The 25484-nt window shown below is 43.7% G+C and overlaps 1 protein-coding gene across 2 annotated transcripts in view; it reads right to left on the reverse strand.

Moving 5' to 3' along the window:
- Positions 1 to 25484, reverse strand: part of mccc2 (methylcrotonyl-CoA carboxylase subunit 2) — a 150977-nt gene that overhangs the window by 44052 nt on the left and 81441 nt on the right. For both annotated transcript variants that reach the window (XM_068028822.1, XM_068028821.1), the window contains 3 exons: positions 19611 to 19706; positions 18267 to 18339; positions 10563 to 10639 (listed from right to left, as the gene is read on the reverse strand). In XM_068028822.1, coding sequence (XP_067884923.1) covers positions 10563 to 10639; positions 18267 to 18339; positions 19611 to 19706 — 246 coding nt within the window. The remainder of the gene's footprint in view (positions 1 to 10562; positions 10640 to 18266; positions 18340 to 19610; positions 19707 to 25484) is intronic.

The following is a 25484-nucleotide window of genomic DNA, read 5'->3' on the forward strand; positions in this document are numbered from 1 at the left end:
TGTAAACATTCCAGCAATGGTACTGAAGACTTGTGCTCCAAAACTTGCCATGCCCCTAGCCAAGCTGTTCCAGTACAGCTACAACACTGGCAATGTGGAAAATTGCCCAGGTATGTCCTGCACACAAAAAGTAGGACAAATCCAACTCAGCCAATTACCGCCCCATCAGTCCACTCTTGATCATCAGTAAAGTGATGGAAGGGGTCACTGACAGTGCTATCAAGCAGCACTTGCTTAGCAATAACCTGCTCAGTGATGCTTAGTTTGGGTTCTGTCAGGGCCACTCAGCTCCTGGCCTCATTACAGCCCTGGCTGAAACATGGACAAAAAGAGCTGAACTCAAGGGTGAGGTCAGAGTGATTGTCCTTGACATCAAGGCAGCATTTGAACAAGTATGGCATCAAGGAGCCCTAGCAAAACTGAAGTCAATGGGAATCAGGGGGAAAACTCTCCGCTGGTTGGAGACATACCTAGCGCAAAAGAAGATGGTTGTGGTTGTTGGAGGTCAATCATCTCAGTCCCAGGACATCATTGCAGGAGTTCCTCAGGGTAGTGTCCTAAGCCCAACCAACTTCAACAACCTCATCAATGACCTTCCCTCCATCATAAGATCAGAAGTGGGGATGTTCGCTAATGATTGCACAATGTTCAGCACCATTTGTGACTTCTCAGGTACTGAAGTAGTCCATGTAGAAATGCAGCAAGACCTGGACAATATCCTGGCTTGGGCTGATAAGTGGCAAGTAACATTCGTGCCACACAAGTGCCAGGCAATGACCATCTCCAACAAGAGAGATTCTAACCATCTGCCCTAGACATTCAATAGCATTACAGTCGCTGAATTCTCCACTATCAAGATTGACCAGAAACTGAACTGGAGTCACCATATAAACACTGTGGCTACAAGAGCAGGTCAAGGGCTAGGAATTCTGCAGTAAGTAACTCACCTCCTGACTCCTCAAAGCTTGTCCACCATCTGCAAGTCACAAGTCAGGAGTGTGATGGAATACTCTCCACTTTCTTGGATGGTTATAGCTCCCAGAACACTCAAGAAGCTCGAAACAATCCAGGACAAAGCAGCCCACTTGATTGGCACCCCATCTACAAACATTCACTCCCTCCATCACTGACGCACAGTGGCAGCAGTGTCTACCATCTACAAGATGCACTGCAGCAACGCACCAAGGCTCATTCGACAGCACCTTCCAAACCCGCGACCTCTACCACCTAGAAGGACAAGGTCAGCAGATGCATGGGAACACCATCACCTGCAAGTTCCCCCCCAAGCCACACACCATCCTGACTTGGAACTATATCGCTGTTCCTTCACTGTCGCTGGTTCAAAATCCTGGAACTCCCTAACAGCACTGTGCGTGTACCTACCAGTCATGGACTGCAGTGGTTCAAGAAGGCAGCTCACTACCACCTTCTCAAGGGCAATTAGGGAAGGGCAATAAATGCTGTCCTAGCCAGAGACCCCCACATCCCATGAACGAATAAAAAAAAACTTGATTTTGGCTGGAGCTATGGTGGGGACACAATCGCTTTCTTCAGTACCCTTAAGTGGAGTGGTGGGGGTGGGGGGTGTTGAAGGAGAAAGGACCAAGATGTTTTCTCACAATTACATTCTTGGAAAAACCCTCTTGGAAAATACACATCTGTTGACGTCAGGATTGAGCTTAGTTCCGAGCGTCAGTTCCGAAGAAGGGTCGCTGACCTGAAACGTTAACTCTGCTTCTCTTTCCACAGATGCTGCCAGACCTGCTGAGTGATTCCAGCATTTCTTGTTTTTGTTTGAGCTTAGTTGTCCTGTTCTTGCTCCATATACCCATAATTGAATAATCTGTGGATATTCACTGTTGAAGCCCACTTGTGAAAAGTAATGTAAGGGCACCTATGGAACTTCACCCTAGTAAAAGTCAGCACTTCAGCAGAGAAGGGAAAACTGGGTTGAGGAGAGGTGGAGAAGAGAGGGAAACAGTGGGAGCTTATTAATGACCAGCATCTCTTAAAAGTTCATCAAATAATAATTTTTTTTTTCAAAGGACTGACTGACGCACAATAATGACAAATTTAATGAAAACATCCATCATCAGCAGCAGCCAAAGGTCAATATCTGACTTTAACCTTAAACCAAGGTAATTTTTCACAAGAGGGAACATATTGACTTTCTGACATGTCTCCACCTCTAGTTAAAGCCTGCTGATGTCACCAGGATTCAATCGGTTGTGACACTTGTAGTCACTGAGCATTTGGACATTTCGATCTAAAGTTGACTAGTGCAAGCAAACATTTCAGAATCCCATTAGCTCACAAATTGTCTCATGTTTTAAGTGCACTTTGTTTATACAATTAAAACTTGCCTTTGGCAATTTCACAATTGTATATTAGGTTTAAAAAGGGCAATGGAAGAACTAAAGATCAGTATATTTGAAGGTTCATACATGTTTGAATCGTCAGTCCAGACATGGTGTAGTGCTCAAATACATGATAGCATGGATGTGATGATTCATTAATCCATTAAAGGAGAAATGTAATGATCTCAGTTAAACCCAAAACTCCAAACACTATAAAGAAACAGACATAATGCAAGTTGAATGGAAGCTTTCAGTTCTTTCTGTCACTATAATATATGCTCAGAAGTAGCCTGGGGACATTAATGCAGATTTTCCTTTCTGCTGCCATCATAAAGATGCTCCTTACCCGAGATACTTAAAATTATTTTTTTCAAACTTATTCCCACTGATAAGTTCCCAGATTTTTGTGTGTTTGTGGATTGGTATAAATGGATTTATTCCAGATTCTGATCTGCAAAAGGAGGAATTCCCCCTGCTCTTAATCAGGTCCTGAGACTTGCAGGTCAGGTTTGGGGACTCATTAATGCTCGATGACGTTGCTGATACAATGTGCACAATTTACAGACCTGATTTCTAGTGCCAAATTGCATAGAATCTACAGCAGAGAAACTGGCCATTCAGACCAATTGGTCTATGCCAGTGTTTGTACTCTGCATGAGCTTTCTCCCACTTAAATTATTTCCTCCCACCCAGGTTGTCGATCTCTCGATTCCCTTCCTTATGTATGCATCAAGCCTCCCCTTGAACACATCAATACAACTGTTTTAACCACTCCACTTAGCTATGACTTCACATTCTCACCACCCTGTGCAACAATATTCCTTTTAAATTCATTATTTGATCAGTTAGGGAGGAAACTTAATGTAAATTCCTTAAGCATATGGTAGCTAACTCAACAATATAGAGGATGATAGTAATTACTTTTTGGAACATCATCCTGTGTCTCAGTAGCCCTTTTTAAATCTGCTTGGCAAATTAATGGGAAATTCAATAAAGCACGGATGTTACTGGACCACTGTTTCTAGACAGAGGATGTGATAAAAGTGATGACACATGACTGATAACTTCAGCTTTCCACCTAACAGATGCAGGAACTGGGAATGACATTTCATTTTGACCATACATTTTGTTCGGTTTCTAAGGTGGAACAACCCATACAAGTACATATTTTGCCCTGCTGTCTGAAGTAGGTATTTCTCTTCAAAACATTTGGGTAAAGTTATGTCAAAAGAACCAGAGGGGAGATGAGAAGAATTTATTTTTGTAGTGACTTATGATGTTCTGGAAAGTACTGCCTTAAAAGGCAGTGAAAGCAGATTCAAAGGCAACTTTCAAAGGGGAACTGGATAGATCTTTTAAAGAGCGAGCACAGACACGATGGGCCAAATGGCTTCCTTCTGTGTTGTGCATCTCGTCTTTGGATTAAGCTGGATCAGATATATTTTCTAACTACCTTCTGGTTTATGAAGAACCACACTCCACTTACAGCAACGTCACTCAAATATCCATACACCAAAGGCCTGCTCCTGCAGGCTCTGAGCTCCGATTCCATGAACTTTGCCAGGCTCATTCACATATTTGTGCATAGACTTTCCAGACTAATTCCTTTTGAAACTTTTAAAAACATGCAGAGGAATTTTAATGGAATCAACCCGCTTGCTACAGGGGAGCCATTAGTGGGTCGGGAACCGAAGAACTGCAACAACGGGCTTTGCCCTGGCTGTTTAACACAGCCACAGTGTTAGCATCCCGCCACTGGGTTTCCCAACCAATCACAGTGTGCAGGTGTGATGACGACCAGCACCTGTCAATGGAAACGTTTCTACTAAAAACAACCCCAGCAGAGGTCAGAATGGCAGCAACAGGAGTGTGGTCCCTAGAACATGGATATGCTGCCACATGAGGTTCAATGACCTCATAAGGGCAGGAAAAGTGTGAGGCATCCATCTTTCAGGTGTCAATCCCCACATCCTTGAGTTCTCCATCATTCTCTTCAACAGCATTCCTCAAAACAACACACCTTGCAATTCCACTCATTTCTGTCTCGAGTTATTATTCAATCCATCATGACAGGCGAAAGATAAGGCTGAAGCATTTGCAACAATCTTCAGCCAGAAGTGCCGAGTTGATGATCCATCTTGGCCTCTTCCTGAAGTCCCCAGCATCACAGATGCCAGACTTCAGCCAATTCGATTCACTGTGCGTGCTATCAAGAAACGACTGAAGGCACTGGAGACAGCAATGACTGTGGGCCCTGACAACATTCCGGAATTAGTACTGTAGATCTGTGCTCCAGAACTTGCTGCACCCCTAGTCAAGCTATTCCAGTACAGCTACAACCCTGGCACCTACCCAGCAAAGTGGAAAATTGTCAAATGGACAAAGAGCTGAACTCAAGAGGTGAGATGAAAGTGACTGCCCTCGACATCAAGGCAGCATTTGACTTTTTTTTAACTCATTGCTGGGATGTGGGCGTCGCCGGCCAGGCCAGCATTTATTGCCCATTCCTAATTGCCCTTGAGAAGGTGGTGGTGAGCTGCCTTCCTGAACCGCTGCAGTCAATGTGAGGTAGGTATACCCACAGTGCTGTTAGGAAGGGAGTTCCAGGATTTTGACCCAGCCACAGTGAAGGAACGGCGATACAGTTCCAAGTCAAGATTGTGTGTAACTTGGAGGGGAACTTGCAGGTGGTGGTGTTCCCATGCATTGGCGGCCCTTGTCCTTCTAGTTGGTAGAGGTCGCGGGTTTGGAAGGTGCTGTCTAAGGAGCCTTGGTGCGTTGCTGCAGTGCATCTTGTAGATGGTACATACTGCTGCCACTGTGCTTCAGTGGTGGAGAAAGTGAATGTTTGTAGATGGGGTGCCAATCAATTGGACTGCTTTGTCCTGGATGGTGTCGAGCTTCTTGAGTGCTGGTGGAACTGCACACATCCAGGCAAGTGGAGAGTATTCCATCACACTCCTGACTTGTGCCTTGTAGATGGTGGACAGGCTTTGGGGAGCCAGGAGGGGAGTTACTTGCCACAGGATTCCTAGCCTCTGACCTGCTCTTGTAGCCACGGTATTTATATGGCTACTCCAGTTCAGTTTCTGGTCAATGGTAGCCCGTAGGATGTTAATAGTGGGGGATTCAGCGATGGCAATGCCACTGAATGTCAAGGGGAGATGGTTAGATGCTCTCTTGTTGGAGATGGTCATTGCCTGGCACTTATGTGGCACAAATGCTACTTGCCACTTATCAGCCCAAGCCTGGATATTGTCCAAGTCTTGCTGCATTTCTACACGGACTGCTTCAGTATCTGAGGAGTCACGAATGGTGCTGAACATTGTGCAATCATCAGCGAACATCCCCACTTCTGACCTTATGATTGAAGGAAGGTCATTGATGAAGCAGCTGAAGATGGTTGCACCTAGGACACTACCCTGAGGAACTCCTGCAGTGATGTCCTGGAGCTCAGAAGATTGACCTCCAACAACCATTTTCCTTTGCGCTAGGTATGACTCCAACCAGTGGAGGGTCTTCTCCCTGATTCCCATTGACCTCAGTTTAGCGAGGGCTCCTTGATGCCATACTCGGTCAAATGCTGCCTTGATGTCAAGGGCAGTCACACTCACCTCACCTCTGGGATTCAGCTCTTTTGCCCATGTTTGAACCAAGGCTGTAATGAGGTCAGGAGCTGAGTGGCCCTGGCGGAACCCAAACTCAGCGTCACTGAGCAGGTTATTGCTAAGCAAGTGCCGCTTGATGGCACTGTTGATGATGCCTTCCATCACTTTACTGATGATTGAGAGTAGGCTGATGGGGTGGTAATTGGCTGGGTTGGGCTTGTCCTGCTTTTTGTGTACAGGACATACCTGGGCAATTTTCCACATTGCAGGGTAGATGCCAGTGTTGTAGCTGTGCTGGAACAGCTTGGCTAGGGGCACGGCAAGTTCTAGAGCACAGGTCTTCAGTACTATTGCCGGAATACTGTCAGGACCCATAGCCTTTGCAGTATCCAGTGCCTTCAATCGTTTCTTGATATCACACGGAGTGAATCAAATTGGCTGAAGTCTGGCATCTGTGATGCTGGGGACTTCAGAAGGAGACCGAGATGGATCATCAACTCGGCACTTCTGGCTGAAGATTGTTGCAAATGCTTCTGCCTGATCTTTCGCACTGATGAGCTGGGCTCCCCCATCATTGAGGATGGGGATATTTGTGGAGCCACCTCCTCCAGTTAGTTGTTTAATTGTCCACCACCATTCACAGCTGGATGTGGCAGACCTTAGATCTGATCCGTTGGTTATGGGATCGCTTAGCTCTATCGCATGCTTCTTACACAGTTCGGCACGCAGATAGTCCTGTATTGTAGCTTCACCAGGTTGACGCCTCATTTTGATGTATGCCTGGTGCTGCTCCTGGAATGCTCTCCTGCACTCTTCATTGAACCAGGTTTGGTCTCCTGGTTTGATGGGAATGGTAGAGTGGGGGATATGCCAGGCCATGAGATTACAGATTGTGGTTGAGTATAATTCTGCTGTTGCTGATGGCCCACAGCGCCTCATGGATGCCCAGTTTTGCATTGCTAGATCTGTTCAAAATCTATCCCATTTAGCACGGTGGTAGTGCCACACAACACAAAGGATGGTATTCTCAATGTGAAGGCAGGACTTCGTCTCCACAACAACTGTGCGGTGGTCACTCCTACCAATACTGTCATGGACAGATGCATCTGCGGCAGGCAGATTGGTGAGGACAAGGTCAAGTATGTTTTCCCCTCTTGTTGGTTCCCCCACCACCTGCCGCATACCCAGTCTCGCAGATATGTCTTTTAGGACTCGGCCAGCTCAGTCAGTAGTGGTGCTACCAAGTCACTCTTGGTGATGGACATTGAAGTCCCCCACCCCGAGTACATTTTGTGCCCTTGCCACCCTCAGTGCTTCCTCCAAGTGCTGTTCAACATGGAGGAGTACTGAGTCATCAGCTGAGGGAGGGCGGTAGGTGGTAATCAGCAGGAGGTTTCCTTGTCCACGTTTGACCTAATGCCATAAGACTTCATGGGGTCCAGAGTCGATGTTGAGGACTCCCAGGGCAACTCCCTCCCTAATGTATACCCGGGTGCCGCCACCTCTGCTGGGTCTGTCCTGCCGGTGGGACAGGACATACCCGGGAATGGTGATGGCAGTGTCTGGGACATTGTCAGGTATGATTCCATGAGTATGACGATGTCAGACTGTTGCTTGACTAGTCTGTGGGACAGCTCTCCCAACTTTGGCAGAAACCCCCAGATGTTAGTAAGGAGGACTTTGCAGGGTCAACAGGGCTTGGTTTGCCATTGTGGTTTCCGGTGCCTAGGTTGTTGCTGGGTGGTCCGTCGGGTTTCATTCCTTTTTTTATTGACTTCGTAGCAGTTAGATACAACTGAGTGGCTTGCTAGGCCATTTCAGAGGGCATGTAAGAGTCAACCACATTGCTGTGGGTCTGGAGTCACATGTAGACCAGACCAGGTAAGGACAGCAGATTTCCTTCCCTAAAGGACATTAGTGAACCAGATGGGTTTTTACAACAAATCGACAATGGTTTCATGGTCATCATTAGACTAGCTTGTTAATTCCAGATTTATTAACTGAATTCAAATTCCACTTTCTGCTGTGGTGGGATTTGAACCCATGTCCCCAGAGCAACACCCTGAGTCTCTGGGTTACTAGTCCAGTGACAATACCACTATGCCATCGACTCAGACTATGGCATCAAGGAGCCCTCGCAAAACTGAAGTCGATGGGAATCAGGGGGAAAATTCTCCACTGGTTGGGAGTCATACCTAGTGCAAAGGAAGATGGTTGTGGTTGTTGCAGGTCAATTATCTGACCTCCAGAACATCACTGCAGGAGTTCCTCAGGGTAGTGTCCTAGGCACAACCATCTTCAGCTGCTTCATCAATGACCTTCCTTTAAACATAAGGTCAGAAATGGGTATGTTCGCTGATGATTGCACAATGTTCAGCACCATTCACGACTCCTCAGATACTGACGCAGTCCGTGTAGAAATGCAGCAAGACCTGGACAATATCCAGGCTTGGGCTTTTAAGTGGCAAGTAACATTCGTGCCACACAAGTGCTAGGCAATGACCATCTCCAACAAGAGAGAATCTAACCATCTCCCCTTGACATTCAATGGCATTACCATCGCTGAATCCCCTATCATCCTAGGGGCTACCATTGACCAGAAATTGAACTGGAGTAGCCATATAAATATTGTGGCTACAAAAGCAGGTCAGAGGCTAGGAATCTTGCGACAAGTAACTCACCTCTTGACTCCCCAAAGCCTGTCCACCATCTAAAATGCACAAGTCAGGAGTGTAATGGAATGCTCTCCACTTGCCTGGATGGGTGCAGCTTCAACAACACTCAAGAAGCTCAACACTATCTAGGACAAAGCAACCCATTTGATTGGCACTGCATCCACAAACATTCACTCATCCAGCACCGACACACTGTGGCAGCAGTGTGTACCATCTACAAGATGCACTGCAGCAACGCATCAAGGCTCCTTAGACAGCACCTTCCAAACCCATGACCTCTACCAACTAGAAGGACAAGGGCAGCAAATACATGGGAACACCACCACCTGCAAGTTCCCCTCCAAGTTACACACCATCCTGACTTTGAACTATATCGTCATTCCTTCACTATCATTCGGTCAAAATCCTGGAACTCCCTACCTCACATGGATTGCAGAGGTTCAAGAAGGCAGCTCACCACCACCTTCACAAGGGCAATTAGGGATGGGCAATAAATGCTGTACGAGCCAGCGATGCCCACATCTCGTGAATGAATAAAAAACAGAACTGGCTTAATCAATCGCTCGTGCTGAACTGACTGATTTCAGCTGGGGCATTGCCTGATTACTACAAATGGCCTTAATGATCCAAGCTGGGGAGGGGGAAGAAAAAATAGAAATAATTAGTCGAGGTTCCAGCTTCTGACTTGCTGTTCAGTGACTCCTATTGCAAAGTGAGTGTGCATAAGGACAGCATCAGCCTGTGCTGTGATGCTGCTCCCAGAGGTTAAACAACCAGCCAACATTTATTGTTCCATGGGAACAAGAACCACTTAGAAAGGGGTGATGTTTGCAGGTGCTTGTGGAACCATTCTCCAGGAGAGAATGGAGTGTTATAAATAAAATAGCTATTACAAGAATCCAATTTGTCAAGGGTAACAAGTGACTGAATTGCAAGGCAGAATTTACATTTAGTGATTTTGAATGTCTCGAGCCTAAAGCAAAACTTGAGTAGTTTATGAACGTCAGACAAACTGAAGACAGAATTTTTGCCTTAAACTTATGGCCAAGTATTTATACTTTTATATTATAGTCTATCTTAATATATGGTACCCTGTTATAAATTATATGGCTGGCAAGCTGATCAGGGCAGAGGTGGCATGCTTAGAGGAAACAGTAATATATGACTAGTTTTCTTGTGGTAATGAACTGGAAATTAGGCAGGTTCTATAAAGGGTGAGTCACCACCCAAGTGGTAAAGCTGAAAAAAAAAGCTGCTGGAATAATCTATTTTACTTCCGAGTTCCATGCAGTGCCTTTTTTGAAGGTAGAATGCACCAAATTACCTATCATATTCCAAGTGTAACAGCACTAATGAGTTATGCAGGGTTAAAATAATCTGTTTCGTTTGTCAATTGCAATTCAACCTTGCTGATAACACCATCACATTTTATAATGACCAGCCATCTACTATGTATATAAATTTCATGTTTCTGTTCTAAAAAGAATTAGTTTACGTTGTGCACCTGGGGATTGATCGCACCTTGATTTGCCCATTTGTTTAATTTATTTTGGTTCCTATGAAAACGAACATGCAGTCTTAGTCATCTGGGTAATTAATTAGCTTGGTTTATCGGTAAATTTTCTATTACTAGAAGTTTTCATCTCCAAATCATTTATGAATATTGCAGTGTGAACAGCAAGGGACCCAGAAGATACCTCACAGCAACTTTCTTTGTCACTGTCTATCTCTTCCTCATTCCATTTTTTCTGGTTACCACGACATTTTATTTTCAATTTAGCTGGTTAAGACAACTATTTTAAAATATTACTATTTCAGAGTGAGAGACACACTTTAATTTGAAGCCAAGATTATTTGCATACATCTCTCTTGCTGGAATCTATTTAATCATAATTAGAATGTTACAGATGCTGTGTACAAACCTTCTTTGCAGATTCTGAGAAAAGAACTCCATTGTTTCCGATGATGCCAACTGGGTATCCAAAAATCCTTGCAAACCCTGAACATATCCCGGAGGAGGAAAAACAAAGGATATATTGAAAAGTATAAAGACAGGACTATGGCCATACATTTTTGAATCGTAAATTATGGTCATATTCAGATCCGTATTCAGATTTATAGCACATGTGTAAGGAGTGTTTTTCCAACAGACATTATTTAGAAAGAGAGAAAGACTTGCATTTATATTACACCTTTCATGATTTCAGGACTTCTCAAAGCGCTTTCTAGCCCATGACGTACTTTTGAAGTGTAATCACTGTTATAATGTAGGAAATGCACTAAGTTTACTAAGTGGATATCTTGCAAATTCACTATCATTTGTAGTTATGTCCTCTGCAACAGTTATTGTGAAAACCAGAGAAGTGTTAAATGGTTAAAAACAAATATAAATGCAATTTGATATTGGTGGATAGGAAAAACAAAAACTCACAAGGGGGCTTCATTACAAGCTCATGCCTGATGTGTCTGGCTCAGGTATTGCCCAGTGGTCGACTTGCACACTCACCAATGATTATATTGCTTGATACAGTTCTATTTACATGTTGAAAAAAAGTGACTCAAATTCGAAGTTACTGGGCATTTAAATCAACTTGCTAATGAAGCTGCAACAATGTTTGTAAAAAAAAAAAAGCCAAAATGACCTTGGGGTTCAAGTACATAGTTCCCTGAAAGTGGCAACACAGGTAGACAGGGTGAAGAAGGCGTATGGCATGCTTGCCTTCATCGGCAGAGGCATTGAGTACAAGAGTTGGGACGTCATGTTACAGTTGTACATAACGTTTGTTAGGCCGCATTTGGAGTACTGTGTGCAGTTCTGGTCGCCGCACTACAGGAAAGGTGTGATTAAGCTAGAGAGGGTGCAGAAAAGATTCACAAGGATGTTGCCTGGTTTGGAGGGCTTGAGTTAGAGAGATTGGATAGGCTGAGTCTGTTTTCCCTGGAGCGAAGGAGGCTGAGAGGGGACATGATAGAGGTATATAAAATTATGAGAGGCATAGATAGGGTAGATAGCCAGAGTCTGTTTCCCATGGTAGGGGTGACTAAAACTAGAGGGCATAGATTTAAGGTGAGAGGGAGGAAGTTTAAAGGGGATCAAAGGGAAAACATTTTCACAAAGAATAGTGGGTATCTGGAATGAGCTGCCTGAGGTGGTGGTGGAGGCAACAGTAGCAACATTTAAGAGGCATCTGGAGAGGTACTTGAATGAGCAAGGCATAGAGGGATATGGAATTAATGCAGGCAGGTGGGATTAGTATAGACAGGCATTATGGTCGGCATGGACACGGTGGGCCGAAGGGCCTGTTTCTATGCTGTATGACTCTATGACTATGGAACAAAGCTCTGGTGGTGGACGGAGACCTAGGACGGAATTTTACCTTTGTCGGCGGTTCAGTGTTCCGGAAGGCGGAAGCGGGTGCTGAAAGCTCTCCCATTCCGCACCTAGCTGCTGCCCCGATTGAGCACTAACTAATCAATTAGCAGCTTGGCTGCATATTTATCACAGAAAAGGCCGCGCGCAGGCAGGAGGGTGAACGTCGGCAGGGGCGGGGCTAGAGCCGGAAGAAGGTTTTGAAAGCCATTAAAAAGGGCTTTCAGCAACCTCAGTGGCTCCGAGAGGCTTCCCTGCAGCAAGGGGGACATTCACAGGAGAACGAATATAACTGGCTTAGGGCGAAAGGAGTGCAACACAAATTAAAGAGGCGACCCCTCCAGTAAACATTAATATACCCGAGACAGACCAGAAACCGCTTGCGACACTGGCCGAGTGATGCAACCACATGGCACCCAGGTTCTCCGAAGACTCTCTGCATGTCCTCCTCCAGGCAGCTGAGGCAAGGCAGTAGGTCCTCTTCCCAGCAGACGGAAGGAAGAGGCCTCCCCAAGTCACCAAGGAGGCATGGCTGGGGATAGTAGGGGAGGTCAGCAGCCACGGGGTAGTGAGGAGGACATGGCTCCAGTGCTGCAAGCAGGTCAATGACCTTCTGCGCTCTGCCAGGGTAAGGGGCATTCCGCAATCATCGCAGCTTTTAACTGATACGAGAGGGTCAATAGTGCTGACGCTGCGAAGTCGAAGCCATCCATCTGCAGTGAACGACTGCAGTCCTGCCTTGGGCCGTGTACTGGGCACAGAGACACACTATGGTCCAGAGGTGTGCCAACCATGCACTTCAATGGCACTAGTTCCAGATGCAGCATGCAGTACAAGAAGTGAATGCTCTTTCAAGTCAAGGGACTGAACTAATTGCCATATGTCTCCACAGGAGAAGAGGGCACAGAATGCCCAAGAGAAGGGCTGGACTGGTGGCGGGGTGGCCAACCTCATCTTTCTAACCAGTGTGGAGCTGGAGGCATTGATTCTTGCAGGGTGGACGGAGGATGCTCAGTAGCTGATAGTGAGGCCGGCGCACCTGGCCAGGAGGGTGACTCCCTCAGTGTGGTCGAGGGGGAGGTGGGGGGGGGGGGGGGGGTGGGGGTTGGATCAAGCAATGAAGGTTGCTCGCAAGGTCAAAATCACACATGTGACCACACTGCAATCTATGACATGAACTTCAGTCAGGAGTGCTGATCACAACTGATCATTCTGATTCCATGCAGGCGAAACACAGCAGCGGCCAGGCAATGTCTCCAGGGCTCATCCGTCCACCTCAGAGGATGAGATGGGGACCTCAGAAGGTGCAGCGTCATATCCTCTCCCCGCACCAAGTGCCAGCTCAGAAACAGTCACCTTGGTTGGGATGTCTCTCTCCTCGGATTCGTGATCACAACCTAGTGCCAGCACCACACAAGTGCCAGACCAGCTGCCAGAGGCAGTATTGGCCGAAACCTCTGACACTGAGGCCTGTGGGAGGCCAGGCCGGTGCAGAGCCCCATGCTGATGAGCCTCTGATGACCTCTACTCGGCAGGAGATGCTGCAGGTGCAGCGTGCGGCGCGTGGAGATCTGGCAGAGTTACCAGAGACATTGTGTGCTCAAACTTTGGAGATCTCCATCACTGGCTGCTGTGGAGGACCCCATCCTGGAGGCCCTGCAGAACCACACATAGGAAGTGAGCTCCATGGACCAGTGCCTTAGCGAACTGTCTATGAGGCTCCTGCGACATCCGGAAGCTGCTCATCCCTCGGAGGTCAGCAGGGAGGCCCAATTGAGCCTCGAGGGGGCACAAGAGCAGCAGCAGAATGCACATGGGGGCTCCTCTCAGGGCACTCCTGATGCATTCAGCAGCTCCTTGTCCCCTCTGCCAGTGACATCAGCATCGCATAATCCCAGGGTGTCAGAGGGTGGTCCTGAGACTGCTCAGTGTCACCTCAACATGCCTGGGCCGCACGGCCTCGGGCAGGCAGAGGACGCCCTCCAAAGCCTCGGGACAGCATGAAGAGCCACCTGCCTTTGCCGTGGCTGGCAGAAAAGGGTCGTCCACACGCATGAGCACTCTCAAACGTTTCAAACTATCACAATAACTGCACTACGAAGTCACTGGTGCAATTTGTAAATATTTATTTGCTGTTATACCTCATGGAAAATTATAAAATTTTTCACTTGGCATTTTAATGTCACAAATCAATGCTGATGTTTTAGATGATCTTGTTGTTTTGCATGAGATAGAGACTGGGGGAGGTGGTGTTTGAGGGAAAGGTGGGCTGTTGCAGCGGAGATTTCCACCTGCAGGTGAATGCTTCTGCGCTTCCAGCTGATGTGAATGCCTCAATTCAGACTGACATGTCAGTTGTTGGGTGATGAGCCTCTGTTCAGGAGAAACGCCTGAGTATTAGAGCCTCCCGGGCCTCCCTCGCACTCAACGCCCACAAATCTCCAGCTCCCGCCCCCCACTGTTCAGGTGGCTGTGCCCCTCCTGCTTATCCTCAGTCATTTCACCATCCTCATCTGAGGATGCCTCGTGCTGAACAATGTCCTCATCCTCCAGGGCTCCCCCCTCTCCATCACCAAGTTATGTAAGGCGTAGCAGACGACAACAATGCGAGATACTCTTGCTGTTGAATACTGTAGGGCAGCAGCTGAGCAATCGAGACACCTAAATTTAATTTTCAGAAGACCTATGGCCTGCTCTATGGTGACTCTGGTGATCGCATGGCTCGCATTGTACCCTTGTTCTGCTTCATTCCGTGGGTTCCTCACTGGTGTCATCAGCCATGTCTTCAGCAGATAATCCGTCATCAAGTATCCATCCTTGCAGGCATTCAGGGGGGGCTAAATAGTGCTGGCACCTGAAAGTTCCAAAGAATGAATGCGTTGTGACTACTTCCAAGATAACAAGCACACACCTGCAATTTCCCCTTACGGTGGTTACAGACAAGTTGCACATTCATTGACTGAAACCCCTTTCGATTAATGAAGGCCCCTGACTGACCTGTAGGTGCTCTAATAGCCACATGTGTGCAGTCAATTACACCTTGGACCATGGGGAACCCAGCGATGGCACTGAAGCCTCTGGCTCTCTCAGCCTGACTGGCGGCGTCCGTCTGCAAACTTGATGAACTGATTAGCATGCCTGAATATCACCTTAATGCAGTGATGCGCTGATGACTGTGAGACTCCGCACATGTCTCCTGATGAAGCCTTTAGGCAGCCTCATGTGTAGAAGTTCAGAGCAACTGTTAGCTTCAGTGCAACCGGCATTGGATGGTCACCCATGCAGTTGGAAGCGACCTCTGCTGCCAGTATCTCACACAGGGATGTGACAGTCTCTTGGGACAGGCGCAATCTTCTCTGGCACTGGTGCTCTGACATTTGCAGAATGTTCAAGCGCGGATGGTTGCTCCCAGCGCACTCTGTGAACTTCTGCCCCACCTCCGTTACCAGGCTGCACTTGGCCAGCAGGTTGCCGATCTCCCTGGCCAGCTGTCCTCCTGTCCCTCCTTGTGGCGTAGTCTTCATTAGTAGATAAGCCACCTGCAGAGTGGACAATTCCCATGGCTGCAGTGTCCCAGAGATGTTAGGAGGACAGGTATTTGCAGCCTGCTGCAAGAACAGGCACTCACAACCCCTGTCCCCTACAAAGAATGAATCAGTGATTTATCAGTGACACTACCAGGAGTTTCAATCACTCAGGTGAACCAGCAAAAACAGCCCCAACCTTCAAAACAGTGCACAAATCTATCAGAGTGTAATGAAAAAACCAGTACCTCCAACTCCTTCACAGATACACTGGTTGCCACTCTTTTAAAGCTGCCGGGTTCCCGATTCCCCCTTCGACTCGTTTGCCAGAAGTAAAATGCAACGTAAAATGGCTGTCAATTGGATTGTAGGCTACCTCAATTGGCCCTTAATTGCTGCAAAGTGGACAGTGAACGGCACCTCGATCTCGCCCTCCGTCCGACGTACATAAAATGGGGATTGGGCATCATGACGTTGGGGACCCGACCCGACATCATCACCCGCCATTTTTGGCCTCGCCCACCTCGGAGGACACCCATTTTGAACAGGTAAAATTCTGGTCCTAGATTTTTAAAAATGTGCTTATCCTCTGGAAAATTAAAAACTGCAAATCTTATCATATAGATTAAAGTTGATCAAATGTTATTGTAATTCCAATAATATTTGGAAGAGTCATTGGAAGATGAATTGTTCAAAGTTCAGAACCAAATACTGTTTGCAATTAACAAACTCAAAAATATGTCTCCATGTGTTTGAACTGGGCAGGCAGATAGGCCTTTTTTCTTAGTAAAATAAAGAATAGATTTCAAAATCACCATTAATGTCTAATATTTGAGAAGTTACAATTAAATTAATAAAAAGCTTGAAGAATTCCTCTACACTATTAACATCAGACCAGTGACAAGAGACAACAAACCAGCACATTAGCCTAACCACTTTGATCAGCCCAATTATTAATGGACATATGTAAAGAAAAGATTTCTATATTGTTTTCTACAAGATGCTCAGAGATCTTATCCTATAAGGCCTTTTGATAAACTACAATTTTATAAAGTGCCTCCTCTATTTGTCTTTTCTGGTGCAACTGATAATTTTTAACCAATTAATTGAGGGCATGGTATAGTATGACACAAATGTCCAAAAGTAAAAAAGTTGACACTTAATTGATGTCACTGGAAATTGTTAATTATCAGTACAGATTCCCAATAGTTGGTTATATTGTCCAATGCTAATATGTTTAGGCACATATCTTCAAGAATTCCAAACATACGTCCTTCTCAAGGATGTACAAGGGCAGCACAGTATGATCAACTATCGCCACAGCTGTTGACACTGCCTCTCCATGGAGAAAAACAGAAAAATGGAATTTGCATTTAAGTTTTTAAGATGGAACATGTCCTCTTTGTTAGACATCCTGTCAAATCGATCATTTTTGCCCTCTAACACAAACTCTGTTCCATCGCCAATTCTATCTCCCTCCTTGGTCACCATCTCAAGTTCAACCAGACTGCTTGCAGTCTCATCCTCATATTTAGCAATGAGCTGCACATCATATCCTCTCCATTACAATGACTGCCTACTTCCACCTCCATAATACTGCTTGTCACTGCCTCTGACTCAGTGCATTCACTACCGAAAGCCTCAGCCGTGAATGTGTCATCTCCAGACTTGACTATTTCAATGCTCGTCTGGTTGACCTCCCATCCTCTACCCCAGATAAACATCAGTTCAGTTAAAAATTCTGCTGCCCATATCCTGTCTCGCACCAAATACTGCCTGCCCATCACACCTATGCTTACTGTTTTATATTTGCTCCCGGTCCCCAGCATGTCAAATTTAACATTCTCATCTTAATGTTGAAATCTCTTCATGGCCTTGATTCTCCCCATCTATTCTCCTGTCCTACAACCCTCCAACTCTGGCCTCTTGTGCATCCATCACTCGCAATGTTCCACCACTGATGGCCCTATACTCTGTTGCTCCATCGCCTTCTTCCTGTTTAGGACCCTCCTTAAAATCTAACTCTTTGACTAAGATTTAAGTCATTCTCCCAATATCTCCCACTTTGGCTCCATTTTTGTCAGATTACAGTTCAATGAAGCACCTTGGGCTCATTTTTCTACATTAAGGGTGCTATATAAATGCAAGTTGGTCTTGTTTATCTCATCTCACAGCCTGGTTCAAGAACAGACTGAATTCAGTTGACTGAGGCAGACGGATGGAATGCAGTAATCAAAACTCCTTGAGCTTTAATGTCTAAATCGTCCGGTTGAGAAGCAATCATTCTATTGCTTGCACCAAAGCGATGTTGCTTTTAGCCATAAATATGATCAAATAGACAGTAGCTAAGTTGCCTCAGAGCTTATGGAATCCCTGTCATCTTCTGTAGTGTGCACCCATTTTTAATTTCTTTCATACATGATGCTTATTACCGGAGGAGCATACTTTAGAAGCAACAGTATGTCACAAACCCCTTCTGCACAATCATAACGTTTTTCTGTAACTGTTCTTAGTAGAACTACCATTCTGCCTTTCCAAAACAATGTAGAAAATATTGTTGTTTTACATAGGACTGACCAACAAAATAAAAGTCTGGCAGTTTATGACCACCAATTTTTTCTTTGTTATTATCTATGCATAATGGAAGTGCATGTTACATAGATTTAACGTTGAAGCACTGAAAGAAATGGGTAGCTTTTACAAAAATCTATATTCTAGATCAGAAACTGTACCTGTAACTAAAGTGTCTCCATAAAAGGCTTTGAATTCATTAAATCTGCTTCCATCCACTATTCTGGCAATAACCTGGAAAGGTAATAATGTATTATCACCAACCATCAAACTCAACCACCATTTTCAGATTTTTGTACAGGAACTTTATTACAGAACCATTTATTTTACAGCCCCAAATTGTAGCTTTATGAAAGGAACCATGGGAGAATTCAACCCGAAAACAGGCAAAATAGTTAAGGTCTAATGTTGTTGAAGTCTGTGATCATTGGCTATTCAATAATGCTCTCTGGAAATACTTTTGTTCAGAAAACATACTCAAATCAGCAACAATAACTTGCATTTATGTAGTGTTTTTAATGTAGTAAAACATTCTAAGGTGTTTCACAAAAGAGTAATCAGAAATTGACACCAAACCAATGGAGGTGACATTCAGCCAAGATTTTTTAAAAAAATTGAGATGTGGGTGCCACTAAGAAGGTCAGCATTCTTGCCCATCCCTAGCTGCCCTCGAGAAGGTGGAGATGAGCCTTCTTCTTTCACCCCTGGACGTGACCAAATATTTGGTCAAAAAAATATATTTTAAACTGCCTCTTAAAGAGAGATAGGTGGAGAAATAAAGAGGTTTGGGGAGGGAATTCCAGAGCAGAAGATCTAGGCAGCTGAAGGCGCAATAGTTGGGCGATGGAAGTGGAAGATTCACAAGAGGAGAGTCAGAGGAACGCAAAGATCTTGGAGTATTGTAGGGCTAGAGGATGTTACTGAAGTAAAGAGGGCTGGGGCCATGGAGAGATTTGAACACAAGGATGAGAACTTTAAATTTGAGGAATTGGTGAACCAGGAGCCAATGTAGGTTAGCGAACACAGGGATGATGAGTGAATGGGTGATGCGAGCTGAGCTCTTCCATTACAACACAGCCCAGCCACATAGGTAGAATCAGTATCTATTGATCAGAAATTGTGTTCTAAACTTTAGGTTAAAAAAAAACTGTTAAGATACAAATAACTACCCAAAAACAGCAACACTATAAAGCATAACTGACTATTTGTTGGATATTGCTTTCCTAACCAATTTGGTGTCTGCTTCGTGAAGATAAAGCCCAAAAAGAAAATGTGCCCTGTCAGTCATCTACTGGCACATGTATGTTAAGAACAAAAATGAAAATGGAAAATCCTGTCTCTCAATCTCCCTCTTATCGAAAATGTTGAAAACTTAACACATTAAGTTTAAGTTTAAAGTTTAAATTAACACATTAATTACATTCTTAACAGGTTAGGCATGTCGCTTCAAACCCAGATGACTGAACCATGGTTTCATGTTAACTGGAAAACTTTTAAGTCTATACCTCTTTGACATCAACACTTTTTTTCAGATTTTCACCGACTATTCCGTATAAGTCTTCAGCAGGGAACAGTGGTCCTTCTGGGGCTTCCACCGTCACCTAGGGAGACGAAGAGCAGTGTTATTTGCTGCCTCCAAAGATAGTAAAATTCAGAACTATTTCTAAAACGTGTATTTTATTTAACAGTAATAAAGTAATAACCATAAACACAGGAAAATACATCTTGCAACTCCAGAACATCTAAAAAGCCCAGAGTCTGAATCCTTATTAAATTTGGTTACATTTTTTTCAATAGTTAGGGCTGAAGTAGCAAGTTCTTGCTTAAATACAGTCTGGCACACAACATGCTCAAAGGCAATTAAAAGAATTGTGGAAAGAGCTTTATTGTGTAGTGAAAGAAAACTACTTGGTCTATTAAAATCATTCCATCCAACAAGTCATGTACTATACTAGCATAAACTCTCCCAACTCAATTAATCTACTGAATTTGATGAATAACATTAAGTCGATCAAAAACTAAATCTCAGATAGGAATTTAACAATATATTCTGCTTTATTCTTAACTAGTTAAGATGCCTGTCAGGTTTGAATGAAGTCTCAAATGGAATTTTGCTTTTTGCATAAAATTTCAAATGGGATAACCGCAGTCAATCATTACTACTTACATATGTGCAAATTGGATACGTGAACGATCTGGCCACTTTTAAAGTAAAGTAATATTTATTTTATAGATAAATGTAGGGACATAGATACACATATCCACATTTCAGAATGGTTTAGAAATTGTTCAGGCAAAACATAATCATGAAGCTGGATTCACTGGTAAACCAACAATTCTGAACATGCTTATTACCATAGGGTTTGCGAAGGGAAATATACTTACATGATGTGGGTAGAGTATGATGCAGTGTCCTTAATGCAACAAGTTACAGTGGACAAACCCATGCAAGAACGAACAAACTCTCCTTGGATTCAGGCTGCTAATTATATGATTAATAATGATTTCAACTAGTTTAGAAAACATTACACTTTCTATAGAAATATTTCACTTTCATGAGTAAAGCATGGCCAGATTATTATTGATGACCTGATGGACACTATATTGAAAACAAGGAGGCAGGGTCTGCCATTAGTAAAACCATTGTTTGCAATTTTCAAACCATTCTGTAAAGTAGGTATGTGCAATTATATCCCAACATTTATACATATAATAACATTGTTTGTGTCAACCAGTCTGTCGGTTTGCAGTGTCAACTTTCTGATTGGTTTGTTCACCCTTCTCATTGGTTCCAAGTTCATTTATAGGGGTATCAAGCAAAAAGGTAGACACCTTTAATAGAACCCAAACCAATATTTGAGTTGTCTGATTGTTACACTGACAAGCCTGTTGAAAAATGACAGAGCAAAGAGTGTACAGGGCCCATCAACAGGGCTGGGAACAGCAGCAATCAAATTCAGCTAATATTGTAATTATAAAATAGTGGATTCAAACTGATTTCAGGCAGCAGGGTATAAAACTTGAATTGTGAGTTATAGATTTAAATACCTATTATTCAAGTTAGTACAATTTTAACATATTAGAACCATAGACGTTTATAATACAGGGGAAGACCATTCAGCCAATTATAACTGTGCATGTTCTTTATTAGAGCAGTCCAATATCACAGCCCTGCTCTCTCTCTCCATAGCCATGTATATTTTGTACTTCAAGTCCAATTTGCCCTTAAATTAATCAATGCTCTCTGCCTTAATCATTCCCTACAGCAAAGCATTCCATGCCCCAATTGCCTTCTGTGTAGAGATTTCTCCTAACCCCACTCTCTTTTGTTACCGACTTCCCATAATTTTTAAAAACCTGTAATAAATCATCTCTTAGCCTTCCCTGCTACACTAAAAATTGTTCCAAAATCTCAAATCTCTTCTCATAACTATAGATTCACATCTTTGGAATCATCCTGCTGAATCTATGCTGAATGCTCTTTATGACTTTAATGTCCTTTCTATAATCAAACTACCAAAACAGCACATGGTACTTTAACAAAAGGTATAATCAATTTTTCATCTAAATTGATTAGTTACTTAATGTTGTATTTTATGCCCCATCTATAAAACCCAAAATTCCATTTGCCTTTTTACAGCTTGAACTACCAACACTTGCAATTATTTGAATGACTAGATGTCGCTGTTCATTCACAGCCTTCAATGTCTTTACAATAAATGTATACTCCTATTCCTTGACACAAAGTATTATAATATAGAATCCAATGCAATTTATGGTAACCTAATGTTTAACTGGAGGTAGAGTGTTAAAATCCTGCCATTGCAAATCATGAAAATGAATTCAATAAATATGGCAATTTGTAGCTGGAACCAGAAAAGAATTAACAAGAAAATGGCCTGTTATAAAAACCCAACTGGTTCATTAATGTTCTTCAAGGAAGAGATCTGATACTACTAGCCCTGTCACACACAATGGATCATTTCCTCTCAAAATCGGAATGCCACCTTGCCCATATCGGAGTGATCTTCCATAAGGTGCCCCATAATAGACTAATGAATAAGGTCAGAGAATGCGGAGTCAGAGGGCAAGTGGCAGAAGGGATTGCTAGCTGACTTCATGACAGAAAGTAGAGATTGGGTATAAAGGGTAGCTATTCACAGTGGTGGAGGGCAGATAGTGGTGTTCCACAAGGATCAGTGCTAGGACCACTGCTGTCTACTACTTACATTAACAATTCGGACTTTGGAATCAAAAACACAATTTCTAAATTTGCAGATGACACAAATGGTGGGTGGGGGGGAGGGCAGGGAGGGGATAGTCAATACTGAGGAAGACTGCAACAAATTACAGGAGGACATTAATGAACTTGCAAAATGGGCAAATAATTGGCAAATGAAGTTCAACACAGATAAATGTGATATAAAAGCAAAATACTGCGGATGCTGGAAACCTGAAATAAAAACAAGAAATGCTGGAACCACTCAGCAGGTCTGGCAGCATCTGTGAAAAGAGAAGCAGAGTTAACGTTTCGGGTCAGTGACCCTTCTTCGGAACAGATAAATGTGAGGTAGTACATTTTGGTAGGAAGAATAGAGAGGTCACTTATTACCTGAAAGGTGCGAGTTTAGAGGAGGTAGAGGAACAAAGGGATTTCGGAATATAAAAACACCAATCACTAAAATTTGCGCCACAGGTTAGCAAGGCCATAAAAAAGTCAGCCAAGCACTAGGGTTTATTTCTAGAGAGAAAGAATTGAAAAGTAGGGAAGTTATGCTAAACCTGCATCAAATCTTGGCTACAGCACATCTGGAGTACGGCATGCAGTTTCTGGTCGCCATATTCTAAAATGATAGAGGCACCAGACAGGGTGCAAGGAAGATTTACAAGGGGGATACCAGAAATGCAAGGGTATACATATCAGGAAAGGATGAAAAAAGGATGAAAAAAGGCTGAGGGGTAACGGGGCGGCACAGTGGCGCAGTGGTTAGCACTGCAGCCTCACAGCTCCAGCGACCCGGGTTCAATTCTGGGTACTGCCTGTGTGGAGTTTGCAAGTTCTCCCTGTGTCTGCGTGGGTTTCCTCCGGGTGCTCCGGTTTCCTCCCACAAGCCAAAAGACTTGCAGATTGATAGGTAAATTGGCCATTATAAATTGCCCCTAGTATAGGTAGGTGGTAGGGAAATATAGGGACAGGTGGGGAAGTGGTAGGAATATGGGATTAGTGTAGGATTAGCATAAATGGGTGGTTGATGGTCGGCACAGACTCGGTGGGCCGAAGGGCCTGTTTCAGTGCTGTATCTCTAAACTAAACTAAACTAATAAAGGTCTTTAAAATTATGAAAGGTCTTCATCGAGTGGAGAGAGAGAGAATGTTTCCACTTGTGGGGAAGAACATAACTAGAGGCCATCAATATAAGACGGTCACCAAGAAATCCAACAGGGAATTCAGAAGAAACTTCTTTACCCAAAGAGTGGTGAGAATTTGGAATTCACTACCACAGGAAGTGGTTGAAGCAAACTGTATGGATGCATTTAAGGGGAGGCCAGACAAGCATGACAGAGAAGTGACTAGAGGGATATGCTGTTAGATTTAGATGAGAAAGATGGGAGGATGCTCGAATGGAACATAAATGCCAGCATAGACTAGTTGTGCCAAATGGCCTGTTGCTGTGCAGTATATCCTATATAATACTTTGAATGTAAATATGATACTAATTTCTATGTAGCTGACTATTAGTGCCCTCATCCCAACGGGGGATCTACAATAAATATTGCCTTATCAGGTTCACCCACAAAAATTAAACTATATTAATCACTGTATTAAATATGAAAACTGAGCCCACACTTAAGATTTCTAAGAATAGGAGAAACGGTGAAGGCGACCTGGTGATCTCAGAAAGCAGGCAAGACGGAAGACAGATTGAAGGGATTTGAACAGGAAATGGGCATGGAGCTTACCCCGGAACCAATGTACTCAATAGCTTACAGAAGACAGGTTTAAGGTAGGAATGGGATGACTACAACATTTTCAAAAGTGGGAAATAAAAAAAAGAGAATTGTGGAACTACTCAGCAGGTCAAGCAACATTACTGCATAAAGGAACTGGTGGATATGAATTTTCCCTGACCTGAAATGTTAACGTAACCTTTTTTACTTTCTCCACAGATGATGCCTGACCAGCATTTTCAATTTTACTCTCAGATTTTCAGCATTAGCAGTGTTTTGCTTTATGGTTTCTAACAATCGAAGTTGGGAAAACAATGCTTTGCAGAGTAAGCAACTGATGGCATTGGTAAACACTGAGCTGAGGAGGGACAGTCAAAAGGTAAAAACCTGAGTTTGGACAAGGTCTTGAACCTGCTGAGGGATGGAGTGAACAATTGTTTGGAATTAGTTAATGGATGTATTTTCTGGCCCAAACTGGATGGTAATGTCATCCAGCAAGTTTGTGAAAAATTGTAGATTACATAAAATATAGAGCACAGAAACAAACCAGTCAGCAAAACTAGTCTGTCCTGGTGTTTATATTTCACACAATCAGCACCTAAATTATGTGCCTCAACTACTTCCTATGGTACTGAGTTCCGCATTCTAACCATGCGCTGAGTAAAGAAATTTCTCCTTATTTTACTGTTGTGCCAGCTGCGGCTCAGTTTGTAGCATTCTTGCCTCTGAGTCACAAACTTCAAGTCTTTTTTTTTTTTACAAGTCTCCTCCCATTCCATCTACCTCATCTCAGCCTTTCAACATATCTTTCTATTCCCTTTTCTCTCATGTACTCATCCTATTGCCTTTTGAAAGCACCTAAATTGTGTGCCTCAATCTCTTCCTTTGGTACTAAGTTCCATATTCTAACCATGCTGAGTCAAGAAATTTCTCCTTATTTTACTATTAGATTTGTTAGTAATTATTTTGTATTTATGTTCTGATGAAAGGTCAGCAATCTGAAACATTAACTCTGTTTCTCTCGCCAAAGATGCTGCCAGACCTGCTAATATTTCCAACATTTTCTGCTTTTATTTCGGATTTCCAGCATCCGCAATATTTTGTTTTTGTAATTTGAATTCTCCCACGAGTGGAAACATTCTCTCCACATCTACCTTGTCCAACTCACTAATAACTTTAAAAGACCTGTATCAGATTGTTTCTTTACTAAAGAAAAAGCCCCAGCCCACTCAATCTTTCCCAATTACTCTCAGTTCTGTATGCTTTTTTGCATTTTCTCCAGTGCTTCTATGTCTTTTTTATAGTATGGAGACCAGAACTGTGCACATTACTGTAAATGGAGTCTGATCAAAGTCCTATACAAGTTTAACATAACTCCACTACTTTTGAAATTTATACCCCTCGAAATACATCTCCGTACTTTGTTAGCA

Source organism: Heterodontus francisci, chromosome 4 (assembly GCF_036365525.1).
Source record: "Heterodontus francisci isolate sHetFra1 chromosome 4, sHetFra1.hap1, whole genome shotgun sequence".
In the NCBI taxonomy this organism is placed as follows: domain Eukaryota; kingdom Metazoa; phylum Chordata; class Chondrichthyes; order Heterodontiformes; family Heterodontidae; genus Heterodontus; species Heterodontus francisci.